Below are 17,080 nucleotides of genomic sequence, written 5' to 3' on the forward strand. Positions count from 1 at the left end.
AGGTAGCCGTGTTGGTCTGCCATAGTCAAAATAAAAAAATTCCTTCCAGTAGCACCTTAAAGACCAACTAAGTTAGTTCTTGGTATGAGCTTTCGTGTGCATGCACACTTCTTCAGATATCTGAAGAAGTGTGCATGCACACGAAAGCTCATACCAAGAACTAACTTAGTTGGTCTTTAAGGTGCTACTGGAAGGAATTTTTTTATTTTGAAAGAAGGACTGGGTACTCTTGGAGTCTGTATTTACTATTATTTCTCCAATGCATTCATAACCCAACACACCCAAGGGGATTTGCAAATTTAGAGAAATGATATAAACATGCAAAATGGGGAGCAGCAGGTCAGGAAATGGGGAAGTCTCACTAGAGGAGGCCCAGATAACAGGCAGTCCTCCTGCCCCAGATCACACTGATCGTGATTGCCGTACCTTCAATATTTTTTTTACAGTACGCATATCAGCAAAACCCACAAATGATAAAAGGCATTTTCTTTGACAAATCTGTTATGTTTATCATTCTCTCTCGCTGTTGTGTAAGAAGTACACAATCAGCTGGGGAGGGCATAGTTCTGTTCCACTGCGGTGCTGTATTTTCACAGAAATAAGATTAATTATAATCTCTGCACCATTTCTGTCCATATTGCCTTTGCCTTCTTGAAAGGATCAACTGGAAGTTAATACCCAGCAATTTGTTAAATATCAAATGGTGCAAAGCAGCCCAAACTTCTGATTTCCTAGAATCTCCAACATATTTTCATATAATTGTATGTAGTTGGCTATTAACACCTGCAATAATCGTGAGACAAAAACCGTAAGTCAATTTTAATTCAAAGGAGTTGCGTACCACTGATGTAACAAGTTTAAAAGGTGTGTTTTAAGTTCATCACAAAGAATTCTTCCCTTCATGTACGCCATATAGCAACTATCAGTGTTTGGTAGTGGTGTTCCGGGTTTATCTCTTCCCTATTTATTCTGAAAATGCCATCAGATCAAATACTTGAGAGTATTCCATCTGTCTTGTCTGCTGGTGTTTTATTGGTTAGGGAAAGCAATAAATTTTCCACTTGCACTCTCTAATTAGGCCATTTCTCCAATAATGGCATGGCTAATTTCAAGAAGAAAAAACCAGCAATTTAGGACTATAGCGATTCATTTTCTGCGCCACTTGTTCAAATGTTAAGAGAGTTTATCCTGAGATAAACTCCTCCAAAACACTTAAGATTCTCCTTTCCCAAGTATGAAATATCCCTTAAAACATCTTAATTATGAGTTTGTTCATTATAGTAACAAGATGTACATGCAGATACAGCCAGAGCCGATTTGAAATTATATTTAGCCCAAACTGTGTAAATTGCCTTGACAGATGGTGTTTCCATGATTTTTTAAAACTACTTCTGTCCTTTCGGGCAGAGAAATTACTGCAGCATCTGTCATACATTTCATGAAAATCTGCACTTCCACTCCATTTTTTTTAAAAAGCCAGAAACCACCTTTCTGCCATGTGAGCTTTCCATAGACTAGGAGGTCTTGGTGTGAGAGACCATGCAACCGTGAATCTCCCCACCCTGACTCTGGAGTGACACAGTCCAAAAAAAGGAGGACTGTTACCATATGATATTTCTGAATGTGCAGTTTGGTTCCTTCTGGCTTATTGCAGAATAAGCCTAGGCAAGAGTCTTATTTTGCATTGGATTTATGGACTGAAAAGATGCCAAGTGTCTGGAAGAACAGTGAGGTGGCGGAAGAATTTTCAAAAGGAAAAGGGACACATAATTAAAAATCACGTGCACCCTATCTCTCTAGTTTATCAAGCGGCAACTCCCATCTCTCTCAAACCAAAAGGCCATGACTACTTAACCTGTTTTTAGAGGAAGCATGAGGTCTTTCTTATTTCAGCAAGATTTTATGTGAGAAGCTAGTGAGAGTGCTTTGGGATGTTGCGGAGAGAGGCTAATTTGTGGCTTATTATTATTTATTTAAAATGCTAATATTATTGTTGTTCTGTATTTTATTTGCACATTGGTACTGCATATTGATTTATTAAAAGCAAAGCAAAGCCTCTAAATTTCTCTAAATCTCTAAATTTTTATAAGAAAGAAACCCAGATCATGTATGTCGGCCTAGATAGGTCAGTTAGTTAGAGCATGGTGCTGATAAAACGCTAAGGGTGTTGGTTCAATCCCCATATTCTGGCATTGCAGAGGCTTGGACTAGATGATCCTCAGGGTCCCTTCCAGTGCTACAATTCTGTGATTCCTGTTCTATATAGAGCCAGCAAATATAGATCAGTCTGCCAGCACCTCTGTAGTGAAAGAGAACTCGCAGAAGAATGCTGGGAAAAAGTCTCTCTCTGTCCGAGATCCTAGGCAACTGCTGCCATCCAACTGCTGAATACACACCATACATCTAAAGCCCATAGGCATCCCCCACAATCAGGGGAACTATAGTTTACCCCTTCACAGAACTGCAATTCCCAGCACCCTTAACAAATCAGTTCCCACGATTCTTTGCGGGGGGGGGGGAGAGTCATGTGCTTTTCAATGTGTACAACAGGTCGGACAATCAATAATTGGGCAATACATTTGTTAGTAAAGGTAAAGGGACCCCTGACCAGTCGCGGACGACTCTGGGGTTGCGGCGCTCATCTCGCTTTATTGGCCGAGGGAGCCGGCGTACAGCTTCCGGGTCATGTGGCCAGCATGACTAATCCACTTCTGGTGAACCAGAGCAGCGCACGGAAGCGCCGTTTACCTTCCCGCCAAAGCAGTACCTACTTATCTACTTGCACTTAACATGCTTTCGAACTGCTAACTTGGCAGGAACAGGGACCGAGCAACGGGAGCTCACCCCGTCGCGGGGATTCGAACCGCCGACCTTCTGATCAGCAAGCCCTAGCCACCCGCTGTGTTTGTTAGGATCAACCAAAATACCAGCAAGCTGTCAAATTCTTCAGATGTTGCACAAAGTTGGGGGGAAAGGGATGATTGGTGGGAGGAAACAAATGCAAATATGAAGACTGGATGTTGCAGCCGTGAGATCAGCTTTCGCAGTCAATTCCAAGATGGAATTGTTAGAATCTGTCAGGTGCCATAGATATCAGGTTATACACCTAGGATTTTGGGAGAAATGGAGCAATGGCTGCTGCTGCCCCCACCCCCCTTTTGAAAGGATAGAGCCTGCCTTCTACTCAGATCTGAGCACTGCTTTATTTCAAGGATGTGGAACCTGCAGCTCGCCAGATGTCATGGAATCATAGAATTGTAGAAGGGATCCCAACGGTCGTCTAGTTTAACCCCCTGCATGGCAGAGGCAAGATTTGCCGCTAGCATCCATACTAATTTCGTGGAAGCTTCGCTGAAAACGGGGGGAAGGAACTGGGGCAAAATAAAAATGGTGGATTTGTGGGACGGTGGGTTTGCTACACTGCAGAAGACGAGCTTGTGCAAAGGGCACAGGATTTGCAGTTTGCAACTGCATGGGCGTGTCGTTGGACTACAACTCCCAGCAGCCAGTGGTCAGGAATGATGGGAGTTGTAGTCCAGAAACATATGGAGGTCCTCAGGTTCACCACACCTACTTTATGTTTCCATTTAGGCTGGTCCTAATAAAAGGTCCAAATATGTTTTTTGGGGGTTTATACAGATGGTGCCCAACACCTCCGCCGCCCACTTCAAGCTTCTGACAAAGTAGGTTATTGCCTTCAGAACCTCATGTTACTATAAACAACTTATATCCGGAACACCCACCAATTTCAGTTCAACCTCCTGAGGACTTAGGTAGAAGTCATTCAAGGCAGGTAAAGCCCCAGTACAGATAAGTACACTTATCTGAGAGTAAGCCCCATTGAAATCACTTGGGATTAAAATGTTTTAGGATTGAGATCCGCGATGGGTGGAGAGCATTTTTCTGGTTCCCATTGCTAGTCTCAATGAGATCAGCTTGAATAATGTGTTTTTAATGCAGTAATATTCATTTACAGGAACAATGGAATACTTCTGGTTCTTTCAATGCTTGGGGAGGCTATGTGTTTTGAAAAGAAAGTTTCCAGGAAACCATTGTCACACAAGGCATGCTACAAACCGGAGCCCACGTCGCTTGTTCAGAATGAGAGATAAGTTCCTTTAACAGCTTTCCCCACTCCCACTAGAAGTCTATTGAGCTGGAGTGTCTCTCCACTCGAAAAGGGCAAATATGTATGCAGTTTCTGGGGTTTTCCCCCCAAGAAAGCTTAATTGGAGGAGGATGCATTTCATACAATGGCATATTATAAGAGACAACATTGAAAAGGAGAAGGAAATAAGAGGCTCTAAGTACATGAAAAGGGCAAGCTGACAGAAGGAAAGAATTAAAATGCACAGAACTGTTGAAGCTAACAGGTAGCGTAATAAAGGAACAGTCCTTTATTCATTTAAAAAACTTATTTTCTTTAATTGCAAAATAAACTCAAGGTGCCTAAGTAATCAAAATCTTGACAACAACAATAACAATAATACATTTTATTTATACCCCGCCCTCCCCGGCCAAAACCGGGCTCAGAGCGGCTAATATCAAATATATAACATATTACCATAAAATCAAGCAATCAATTAAAATACATCCTAAAATCAAATCAGAATCAAAGTGGAATAAGGATGTAAAGCTCACGTCTACAACACAGTCCCCAAACAAATAATAAATCCGGGAGGTGGGCGGCATTAGGGCACCCTCCTAACCACAATAGTGATTCCAAAGCAGACACCAGGGATAACACACACACTGGAAATGTTTGAGTGCGTTTTGCTGGGTCGGGTACGGTTTTGGTACTGTGCAGTTAGCAAAGGGCTCGAGTCACTGACTTGCTTCAGTGCAAGTCCCTCTGAGCACAGTTCAGCCTTGCATTCAGAGGATCGGGCCACATGTAGAGCAGCAGACCCCTCGGCTGCCCACCCCACATGCCTCCAGAGCTCCGAAGAAGTGCTCCAGAGACCCGGCAAAGGCAGAAGATGGCTGCAAAAACGGCTGCAAAACTTTGGCACAGGTTGGGAGGGGATCCCAGATTTTGGGGTTCCGAGTCAATGAAGCTACCCTTTGAGGTTGGAAGGCCAGGGGTGCTTTCGTTGCACTAGATGACTAGTTAGATAGATAGATAGATTCTTTATTGTCATTACACTAGTGCAACATTGCACAAGTGCAACGAAATTGGATGCCATCCCTTAAAAACAACAAAAGCAAAAGCAAGATGAGCTCCAGGATAGATGAGCTCCAGGATATATGCAGTTCTATGGCAGAAACCACACTGAGCTCCTGGTTGAAAAGCAAGCGCAGGCTTGCAGCCTTTTACGTAGGGGTGGGGATGGGAGAATAGCAGGGAAGCTGTGACGGACAACTCACTTTGTTAAGTGCCAAATAACAACAACAAGAAGAGCTATTTTTCTACCAAAAGAGGGGCTGCAGCTCACCACGAACTTCTCCCTTATTCCCTGAGAATGGCAATGACGCCCACCTGAGAGGTGCTGGAGCTCAGCTCTGGCTGGGAAAAAGCCCAATGAAGTCCATCTGGAAAACCTGTGGGAGCGCAGAATGCAGCATAATAATAATAATAATAATAATAATAATAAACAACTTCAATGAAGTCCATTTGGAAAACCTGTGGGAATGAGGAGCACAGGATAATCATCATCATCATCATTGCTTTTTTCTGGGGGTACTCAAGGGTGCGCAGAAGAAAAGCTCTGATAATAACAGTAGTAGCAGATAATTACATTTTTATACAGCTCCTCATCCATAGATCTCAGGGTAGTTCACAGAACGGGCTCCTGATAAGCTTGCCTTTAAAGCACAGGCAGGGACGGATGGGATCACTTCATGTAACATTCTGTGCCCCGGAAAGAAAGAGAAAGAAAAAGAAAGCTAGAGAGAGAAAGAGAAGAAGCAGAAAGAAAGAAAGAAAGAAAGAAAAGAGAGAAAGAAAGAGAGGAAATAGAGAGAAAGAAAGGGAGAGAGAGAGAGAGAGAGAGAGAGAGAGAGAAAAGAGAGAAAGAAATGGAAAAAGAGAAAAGAAAGAGAAAGGAAGGAGAGAGGAAAAGAGAATGAAAGCGGAGAGAGTTAGAGAAAGAACGGGAGAAAGAGAAAGAGGAAAAGAGAAAGAAGGAGAGAGAAAGAGGAAAAAGAAAGAGAGAAAGAGAGTTAGAAAATGAGAAAGAACGGGAGAAAGAGAAAGAGGAAAAGAGAAAGAAAGAAAGAAAGAAAGAAAGGGAAAGAAGGAGAGAGAGAAAGGGAAAGAAAGAGAGAAAAAGAAAGAGGAAAATGAAAGAAAGAGAGTTAGAAAATGAGAAAGAACGAGAGAAAGAGAAAGAGGAAAAGAGAAAGAGAGAGAGAAAGAAAGAAATGGAAAGAGGGAGAGAAAGAGGGGGGGAGAGGGAAAGAAAGAGAAAGGGGAGGGAGAGAAAGAGAAAGGGTGGGGGGAAGAGGGAAAGAAAGAAAGAAAAGGAGAGCTTTCCAACCTCCCAACGAGCCTCCCTTTCCCTCCCGACGACTAAAGCGGTGGCCCCAGGCGCGCTTAGCCCCGCGAGCAGCGCAGCGGGCGCGAGCGAGCGAGGAGGCGCCTCCTTCCCGCTTCCGCGCTCCTCGCCTCCCTTTCCCCGCCGCCGGGCCGGGCGCTCCTCCGTCCCATTCCTTCCTTCCTTCCTCCCTCCTTCGCCGCCGCGCACACTCCCCGCCGGCTTGCCGTTCCGCCCCCCCTCCCTGCTCTGCGTCACGCGGCCTCGCGTGGGAGGTGGGCCCGGCGCAGGCTCGTCGGCGGGCGGGCGCGCGGAATCTCCCCACGTGACGGCGGCGGCGCGGGAGGGGGGCCCTGGATGTGCGCGCGGGCGGGAAGGCCAGGAGGAGGCGGCGGTGGAGGAGGAGGAGGAGGTGGAGGCAAGGCGAGGCTGCTGCCGCCGCCGCCGCCGGTGCCTCCCTGCAGCCCTGCCGCCGCCGCCAGTGCTGGGTTGTCGCGGGGCTGCCGGGCAGAGCTTGGCCGAGGGGGCGGGAGGCAGCTCGCCCACCCATGGGAAGGCGGCAGCAGCAGCAGCAGAAGAAGGAGGCCGGCCGCAGGCGACCCTGGCCATAACTTCGCGCCCGCCGGGAGAAGGGAAGAGCCGGGCAGGCAGCGGCTGCGGCGTCCTGCGGGGAAGAAGTAAGTAAGTCGGAGACCCTCGTGGGCACTGGATCGCGCGCAGGACCGTGGGGGGGGGGGGGGGAAAGAGACGCGCAAGGGGCTGTGCGGGCGCGATCGCAGGGATCCTCTTTTGCCTGGCTCCCGAGGAAGCGTATGGAGAGACGGGGCTTGGAAACGTTGGCTCCTGGCGAACAGGTTGCGGTCGCCCTCCCCGTCGAGTTATCTTAAAAGAGGGGCGCGCGTTTGCTCCCGGCAAAGCGAGATCTTCGGCATGGGATCCATTCTTCGGGTTGAAGGCTGCAGCTTTTGCAGAGTTGGAAAGGGACCCTCCGAGGGTCATCCAGTCCAACCCCCTCTGCAGTGCAGGACCTAAGTTTTCTCCCCGCGCCCCTTCTAACACACACACACACACACACACAGGAGCCTTTCTGGAGAGACCGCAATGGATTTTGTTTTTCTTGCTCGCAATTCGGGAGGCATTTCCCCCCGCTTGGCTTTTCAGCGGCTGAAACTTGCCTGCGTGCTTCGGCCAGTCTCGCGTGTCAAAAACGCACGTGTGAATGCGAGTGTAAGGCCTCCGCGTGTTGGTGCGGTAGGCGAGTATCTTAAGAATGCTAGCTGCGCGCGAGGCTTCTACTGCAAGTTCTGGTTCAGCCTCGCTGGCGCTCTGAGGCTGCGATGGTGGTAAAGTGGGGGGGGGGTGTAACTGGGAGAAACTGAGGCAGGGGTGGAGTCCCCAACCACATCTGGAGGTATCCAAGTTCCCCAGCATCACATCACACTACTTGACCTTTGGCCATGCTGCCTTGAGGCTGATGGGACGAATGGGATAAAGGGAAAATAGGAGAAGTTTCTGCCCTGTCCCGCAGGGTGTTTTCTTAGCTGCTGCTTGGTACAATTCATTCTGCTGCTGCAGATTGCCGGAAGGAGAGGGCGGATTCGTGTATATGTAGGCGGAGTGTGGATGATTCCCAGAGAATCCAGAGCAGAAAAGGGTGAGGGCGTGGGAGGAAAGTACTGAAACGTCCATATATTGTCTTCGCTTAAAAGTTTGGGGGATGGAGTGCAAATCCAAACACTACATTGGGTGGGATTTTTTTTTTTTACTATGTTTTTTCTACGTCTGTGAACTTTTTTTAAGTGCTGGGAAAATTTATTATGCTACAGATTTTTTGAGACTTTTTTTAAAGCGGTTGCTGGTTGTCCCTCTTAGACACTTGTCCTCACGATATTTGCCTTCCAGCAAATATATTTTAACAGCTTCCCTTCATTTGGCTGCAGGCATACTCTGATGTGTGTGGAAATACTGTACATGATGTGTGGTTTTGGATGTGTGTTTTTTTGCACAGACACACCCAAGTTGTAAACTAAAGTCAGCTTAATATTTTTGAATGGGAGGATTCCTGTTTCTTTCTGCCGCCCCCTCAAAAGAATGGTGCGCTTTGTATGGTTTTGAAAGCGTAGGTAGGTGATCCAAATTATTTTACTGAAAGCAACAATTTGTTTTAATAAAGGACTTAGGTTTATTTACCAACTTTGACGAGAGACTGTTTTTCTTGGTAACTTAATAATTCAGCTGCCTCCAAGGTGGTGGTGGTGGGGCAGAGTGCTGAAGATATTCTACTACCAAAACATAATACTGTACTGAAAAGCTGGTGGATTGTCAAAACAGAACATAATAAATTTAAGGTAGAGATCCTTAATAAATCATCAGTAGATCTTAAATGCCATTTTGGTAGGGGAGCAGAATTGATTGCATATTTTGAAAGAAATGCTAGTTTGGGAAAGAAAAAAAACCAAACACCATCCTTGTTGTTTAGTTAGCCAAAAAAAAAAAAAAAAAAGTTCTAAATAGCTGGTTGTTTGGGAAAATATTGGGATTGTATTGTTAGCACCCTCATCCTGAATTTGGAAAGAAGCCCTGTTGATTTTAACATTTCTTCCCGGTACATCAAGGAAGGCAGTGTACCATATATATAATCTGCATCAAATTAGAATGGACTTACATCAGAGCAAACAGAGTTTAGCATCAAGATGCCACTGATAAAGTTGTTTATTTAACCCCTGCTTGCTAAAAAAGAAATAGCCATCTACTAATGTTTCGTACCGGAGTGCTAGGCTTCAGAAAGATACAGAGCCTTTCAAAATAAATCGAGTGTTGTTGAAAATACAGTGATTCTGTGAGCTGCACAAATCTTCGTTCAGTTGTTTCTGAAGAAATCTTTTGGAAAGTCTAGTGGGTGGGCAGGCTTTCAGGATGTACTTTGTTTTTTCTAGAAACCCCTGAGATCCGTACATTTAGAATGAAAGAATTAACAAGCCCAGGAACTTGAGCTCACATTCCTTCCACACCAAATCCGCTCCTGGTGTCTCCCAGTCCCTTAGGTTTCATGATTTCAGCATTATAATGAGGAGGGAGGCGGGTCACAAACACACACTCATTTGGGTTGCTTCCATTTTGTTAATGACTGGAAGCCATAAATCCCTTGCTGACCTACATAAAATAACCCAGAGGTCCGCTAGCAGATCCCAGTCTGAACTTCTGCCCACCTCTGGAATGTCAGAAGAGATTGTTTTAGAATGTATTCTATTGCTTTTCCTGCAAGTGAGAGATCTAAACATGTGCCCAATGGCAGTGGGAATGGCAAGAGTTGTTACCCCTCACCCCATCCCATTCTGTCTTAATATAGGCAGTCCTCTGTACCTATAGATTTCTCACTATTGCTGGCTTTTGAGATCTGTGCTACTGCAACCCAGTCCTCAAGCCTGGGATTTCCTTTCTCTCTTTTGTGGCAGGGGCCAGGAAGCAATTGCTGACACTCGAAACCTAAAAAGAAGCCCCGCACCAACTCCTGAATTAACCTTCTGTTGCATACAACCCACTTTAACTGTATCTGAAGATGTGCACAAGAAGCTGGCTCCCCTGTTCATTTTTTATATTTATTTTTGCTTTTCATTCCTTGCCATTTAACTTTCGCTGAATGGGAGCGCTCCTTAGCCACGTGAAGAGAGACAGAAAGAGAACTTAAAATGGAAGGGAGGGGCATTAGAAAACCAAGCGACATCTGTGCAAATATAGGGGGAAATGTAAAACAGTTCTCTTCCTCTTCCTTCCCCTTCTTTTTCCAAGGTATCCCCTGCTAGTCATTTGTCTTACAGATGCGGGTGGGAGTCTCGTGTGAAAACACCCCATAATGCCAGAGTATCGCTGCTGAAAAAAATACAGCAAGGGTTGCTGTTTCAATTCAGCCTTAATTGGGGCAAGGAGGGGTGTTTTGTGAGTGTGCCTTAAAAGGCGACAATTTGGGTATTTGCTGGTTCCCCTCTGCGCAGCGTGCCCAGAGATTGACTGTGAAATTTTGATTGCTCGGTTCCATACAGCATCTCTCCAGGCGAACGTTTGTTCCCAGTTGCCTTTGCTACCAAGGCAGCCTGCAGACAGCCTGGGAAGGAGCTGGTTAATGCATTCTAAGCCCACCCTCACAGCCCACACTTTCTTGACTTCTCCTCTTATCCTGCTTCGCCTACATGAACAACATTCGCAGCAGCAGCAGAAACGCCTCCTCTCTGTAACCTTCACAGAAAACCTGCAATTTCCATCTTCTGCTCTGGGCAGGAATTTCTATTTTAAAAGTTGGTCATCCCAAGATTGTTGACTTGGATAGGGAGATGTTGAAGATTTCTGGCCCGTCGTTTGTTTGATAGTTAAAACAACTACTGTACAGTAATTCCACACTTCTTAGCATTTCTGTAGCATTCTCCCAGGCTGTTCTTCTAATGCCTGCCACATATCACATCTTGTAATTGTAAGTTAAAACAATTGGCTTTACAGCGTGACCATAACTGTGTCTCCTTGCCAGTAAATCCTATTTAGTTCAGTGGGGCTTACTCCAAGGTAATTGGTGTTAGGATTGCAGTCTTAGCAGCACTGTGCTTTTGTTATTAAGGATGCAAACTCATCCGGTGCTGTGGAAAACAAAGTCTTTCTTTCTTGCTACTCCCCTTCCAATCCCATTTAGAAAAATGTCCCCCCCCCCCCAATTGTGCTGCTAAGACTGCAATCCTAACACCAATTACCTTGGAGTAAGCCCCACTGAACTAAATAGGATTTACTGGCAAGGAGACACAGTTATGGTCACGCTGTAAAGCCAATTGTTTTAACTTACAATTACAAGATGTGATATGTGGCAGGGTTTTAACTATCAAACAAACGACGGGCCAGAAATCTTCAACATCTCCCTATCCAAGTCAACAATCTTGGGATGACCAACTTTTAAAATAGAAATTCCTGCCCAGAGCAGAAGATGAGTTCGCTGCTGCGAATGTTGTTCATGTAGGCGAAGCAGGATAAGAGGAGAAGTCAAGAAAGTGTGGGCTGTGAGGGTGGGCTTAGAATGCACTCACCCTGATGATTCAGTGAGAGGATTCAACATATGTAGTTTATCATTCAGTTTCCCTGTCATCCGATCTGGCTTCAACTCCTCAGACAGCTTAAAGCTTGTTGAGGGAATTTTAAAAGCCTCTTGGGGCTGGTTGCATGTTCATACGTGCAAACCTGTAGGTGCTGAAAGGGAAATATCTGAACAGCCGCTTATTCACATGTGCCAGTTAATAATTTGATGGTGGACGACTCACAGCTAAATATGTCTTTAGCTTCTATTGACCGGCATTGCCCCAGAGATGATACCCAGAATTCGACCCATGCCTTTTGATCTGTGAAGCTGTGGCCGTTGAACAACAACAACAAAAAATGCATTGTATGCAGTGTTTGAAAGTGAGATAGAAAAGCTAAGAGCCAAATGGCTCCTGCGACCTGGGTTGTGGATGACAAAACAGAATGTCTAGTTGCCATGGGGAGGGGGTCGGCAAAATTTTTTATTTATTATTTTGATAGGCATGAACTAGTACAGTGGTACCTCAGGTTACATACGCTTCAGGTTACAGGCGCTTCAGGTTACAGACTCCGCTAACCCAGAAATAGTGCTTCAGGTTAAGAACTTTGCTTCAGGATAAGAACAGAAATCAGGCTCTGGCAGCGCGGCAGCAGCAGGAAGCCCCATTAGCTAAAGTGGTGCTTCAGGTTAAGAACAGTTTCAGGTTAAGTACGGACCTTCGGAACGAATTAAGTACTTAACCTGAGGTACCACTGTACACAATTCACATAAGTGACACATTGTTAGGATCACATTTTTAGCAGAAATGGTTAATGGTCTCCACCTCCATCGTTCTACCCGGACAATGAGGTCCAGCACCGAGGGCCTTCTGGCGGTTCCCTCACTGCGAGAAGCCAAGTTACAGGGAACCAGGCAGAGGGCCTTCTCGGTAGTGGCACCCTCCCTGTGGAACGCCCTCCCACCAGATGTCAAAGAGAACAACAACTACCAGACTTTTAGAAGACATCTGAAGGCAGCCCTGTTTAGGGAAGCTTTTAATGTTTGATGTACCACAGTATTTTAATATTCTTTTGGAAGCCGCCCAGAGTGGCTGGGGAAACCCAGCCAGATGGGCGGGGTATAAATAATAAATTATTATTGTTATTATTATTATTATAATACATGTTTAATTTGGTGTTTACAATAAAAATATTGGCACCATACTTCAAATTTCAAAACACTCTAGTCTTTCTTGTTAGACTCCTTAGCATACTGTTTATCCTCAACATATACTTTGAGGCTTCAAAGCACATGCCTTTCAGTAATCCTCGAGTGTCGTCCACGTGAAAAAAAATGGCATCCAGACCTTTTGAGGTGCTTGTAAATGGAGAATCCATAGGTGCGAAACGCACCTGGTGCCCTGCTAATTTCGAACCATGATTGTATGAACCATTCTTAGTGCACGGGAGCCATTTGCAGACAGGCCACGCTCCATCCAGAGCATCTGCTTCCCTCCCTTCCTGTTAAGTCCCACGTGGCAGGGTGAAATCTTGGATTTCCACTTGGTGCATGGTTTCACGTGAGCTTGGAATTTGGATTAGCCGCTGTGCGGCTGTTGTTGGGCCTTGATTAGATGTAAGTGGTTATGGGAGCACAAGAGGCCTTGGTGCTCTCAGAAACATGCAAGGCCATACATGCACAACCCTAATTAATATGTTGTGTGCAAAGGAGAAGCTTGTTGGATTGGCGAGGGGAAAAAGTGGGAGGCAGACTATAAGTATGTACTGAGGTGGAATTGCTCTCCCGTTCTTTGCCGCCTCCTGTCTTGTGCTGCACTTTACACTGGAAAGGTGTTTGTTATGAGTGGAATCAGAGTTTGAAATTTGCCAGGCGCATTTTGCACCTGGCTATAGGCCAATTGCATGCCTTGGGATCCTCAGGTCTTGCCTGTTTTCACATACAGTGGTACCTTGGTTCTCAAACTTAGTCCATTTTGGAAGTCCGTTCCAAAACCAAAGCGTTCCAAAACCAAGGCGCTCTTTCCCATGGAAAGTAATGCAAAACGGATTAATCCGTTCCAGACTTTTAAAAACAACCCTTAAAACAGCAATTTAACATGAATTTTACTATCTAACGAGACCATTCATCCATAAAATGAAAGCAATAAACAATGTACTGCAGACACACAATCAATCAGTAGCTAAACTGAGTTCCACACAGTCACAAAAACACAAAGAGCCGCAAAAACAGACAGACCTCAGCGTAACACTCAAAACGGAAGTGTGGCACTCAAATCATAAGCGTAAAACTTAAAACGGAGCATGTTTGGCTTCCGAAAAAAAGTTTGCAAACCGGAACACTTCCAGGTTTGCAGTGTTTGGGTTCCAAGTTGTTTGAGTACCAGGGCATTTGAGAACCAAGGCATCACTGTATTAGCAACACATCATTTAGAATTCGATATGCGATATTTTAATCTGCACAACGGGGCCAATTTCAGGAACCAAAACGTCCTATCGAAAATCACAACCTTTGAGCTGTCTGGCTCCTAAATGGCAACTAGGCATTCCATTTTTGCACCTGTAACCCTGGTTTAAGGAGCCATTTGGCACCTAGCTTTATATATCTGAGTTTCTAACACTGAGTGGAAGACTAGCAATCAGCCTCCGAGAGGGCATGGAGTGGTAATGAAATGAAACCCAGGCCCAAAAATCTGGGGAAGCTCAGGCCTGGTAGGGTAGTAGTGTTGTTTAAAGTTGCTCAGAGTATTGCATTGTGCCAGGCTCCTTAAGGGATGTAAACTGGACAATCCTACTGGTGTTTACTCAGAGGTAAGGCTTACTGATTGCAGCTGGGCTCCCCCACCCTGAAAGTAGCTATTCTGAAGTTTGCAGACTTACAATGCCGTCCTCCCTAGGTTTGCTTAAAAGTGCAATTGAATCCAGGGACACATATCTTGGAAACTTGGCATTGGTTTTTCCTTAGTGTGTTGGGAGTTCTAGCTACTGTGAGACACTCACTGGAGTGCATTTGGTTCCCATAATAATGTCAGCTGTGCCGTGGCATGGCCTTGACACCCCCAGAGTCCCCACATAGAACACAGCTACTTTATAATATGATCATGGGACGTCCACAAAGTATAAAACAATGCAGCTACATAAGGCGGCCATGAACCATTCCCACCGTATAATTATAAGCGAGCCGCTTGCATAAATACATTTAAGTGTGTCTACAAACTCAATGAGAGGTGTGAGCTTGCTTCTGCTGGCTAATCTCATTTGCATTTGCACTTGAGGCAAGCAGAATCTCATCTCATCAACACAAGGAAGCCTTTCTCTCTCTTTTTTCATATTTCATACTTGTCAAGAGTTGAAAATCTCCATTCACAATATATTGTGCCATGGAGAACTGTAGAATAATAGCCAATGCTCTTGAAGAGAAGCATGGATACTGTTTCTAGCTTGTCTGTCTGTGTGTGTGTGTGTGTGTGTGTACACAAACACAAACATACACTATACTTTACTGCACTGATATGTTTAAATGTTTCTTTGATTCTTCTTGAACTTTCCCGCCACACTTGCCGTCCGCTCTTGCCACACCAGTGTGGCGTGCCACACCCTTTGAGAAACGCCATTCTGACTTAATGCTTTGCGAGACCAAAACAACAGGTGGAGATATTTTGGCTTGTGAACAGGTTCAGGTTTAGCACATTAATAATTTGGGTCATGATGGAGTCAGGCCTAGGCACAGCGCGGCCAACTTCTGAGCAGACGTCTATAGAATTGCACCGTTCACATTTTCGTTGTTTGCAGTAGGGAAGCTAAGCACAAGCTTTAAGACTTTCCCACGGGAGTCAATTTTTATTTAAAACAGATCTACTTTGCCTTTCCGGACACCTGAGGCAGTGTACCAAAAAAAAATTTAAAGTTGAAAAGTTCAGAGATGAGCATGCAAAGCTGGCTGATAGAAGCAGACTTTCTTATATCCGATCCCCAGTCACCTTCCCATATTTCTTCTAAGTGTTGTGCGGGTGGGTTGGGAAAGTCACCTTCTGCTAGTCCCATACAGATCATGTATTTCTGGACCCAACCCATATTCAGGGATGGTGGGTGTTTGGAGAAAAGGTTGGATGTTGGTGAATCCCTGGAGTCTGCCTCTGGTTACAGTCTTAAGGTGAAATGTGTTTGTTGTGGCGGCCGCCATCTTAGATGGCTCTAAAAAACTGTTGGACAAATTCAAGGAGGGTGAAGTTATCAATAGGTACAAACCAAAACAGCTAGGCTCTGCCTCCACTTCTGGAAGCAGTGGGGGACTCATAAGTGGGGAGAACGCTGTTGCCCTTGGGCCCACCTTCTTGGCTTCCCATCAATCTCTAGTTGGCCACTGTGGGAAAGGGATTACAGGACTATATGGGCCATCAGCTAGCTTTTCTTCTGTTCTTATGGGAAGAGGTAGCAGACCTCCAAACAGGACTCATTTAGGTGCTATGTGGGCTTCAGGTTATACCTAGAACCCAAGACCAAACGTGGAATCTGCATAGCACCTAAGAGAACTGTTGCTACATGTCATTTGGTTTCCTATGTGCACACACACACATACACACACAGGCAGAAACAAGAGTTCAGAAGTAATCGAAGACCCTCACAATATCCAGCTTGATTTTACTTACTTTCTATATACAAATATAGTTAGTAATAATTTTATGTAGCCGGGGAATAGTCCCCAGCTCCCCATTTTTAACTTTAGTTTGCAAAAGGGCATCTCTTGGGAGGGGGTTATGCCTTTTATGGCAAAACCACTCTGTTGCCACCTTGATCTAAAATTGTAAATATTAATAAATGTTAACGTTTCACTGAAAGCGGCCTGGTACGATTTGACTTGGCCAGATACATGTCCAAATCCAAAGTCTGGCCTGGGGGCCTAATCTGGCCCACCGGTAGATTTAATCCGGCCCATGTGGTAGTTTATTTATTGGGGTAAAATTATTTTTTTAAAAGCTGAACCACTTCAATCCCCCCCCCCCAAACACAACACCTCAACACTTTGGTTGGCCCTCACGCATGTTCACTTTATCAAATCTGGCCCTCTTTGAAAAAGGTTTAGACACTTCTGGTGTAGCATTTACAAGTTGGCAGATAATGTATCAGTGATGAGCTGAAAATGGGCTTAATTTAACTTATTCATGTCTTTTTTATTTAATGTATTAGTTTCATTAGTTTTCTTGTGTGATTTTTGGAGATCTGTAGGAGCCGGAGACTTTTTAAAGCTTAGCAGATACATCCTTGTGTTAAAAAAATTTAGGTTTAACCATTTGACTTACATTCTGTGCTTGCTTCAGAAAGTCTTCTGTTGATTCAAAAGTTCACAGGCAGCAAAACTACTTTTGTGTGTGGGAATCAGCCAGAGCTCTTCGTGCTTTTGCACGTGGGCGAAGCAACAAATCTTTAATTTTACCTTTGCACAGTGGGCTACTTGTACACAAACTCTCTCAAACACCCATCTTCTCTCCATCCGGACAGGCAAGGAGCATTAACCTGAGTCCAAGGACACATTTCAGCCAGGCAAAAACACTTGA

General features: G+C 44.9%; 2 protein-coding genes across 2 annotated transcripts in view; one reads left to right on the forward strand and one right to left on the reverse strand.

Moving 5' to 3' along the window:
- The window catches only part of NEMP2 (nuclear envelope integral membrane protein 2), a 99,977-nt gene extending 94,028 nt beyond the window's left edge, over nucleotides 1-5,949 (reverse strand). The window contains exons 1-2 of the mRNA XM_083469310.1: nucleotides 5,739-5,949; nucleotides 5,480-5,541 (exon numbers count right to left, since the gene is read on the reverse strand). Of these exons, the coding sequence (XP_083325436.1) occupies nucleotides 5,480-5,541; nucleotides 5,739-5,758 (82 nt within the window). The 5' untranslated portion in view covers nucleotides 5,759-5,949. The remainder of the gene's footprint in view (nucleotides 1-5,479; nucleotides 5,542-5,738) is intronic.
- Nucleotides 5,950-6,837: 888 nt separating this feature from the next.
- The window catches only part of NAB1 (NGFI-A binding protein 1), a 50,796-nt gene continuing 40,553 nt past the window's right edge, over nucleotides 6,838-17,080 (forward strand). The window contains exon 1 of the mRNA XM_083468918.1: nucleotides 6,838-7,153. The gene's annotated coding sequence lies outside the window, so the exon portion shown is untranslated. The remainder of the gene's footprint in view (nucleotides 7,154-17,080) is intronic.

This window comes from Podarcis liolepis (assembly GCF_965112155.1).
Source record: "Podarcis liolepis genome assembly, chromosome: 1".
Classification (NCBI taxonomy): Eukaryota; Metazoa; Chordata; class Lepidosauria; order Squamata; family Lacertidae; genus Podarcis; species Podarcis liolepis.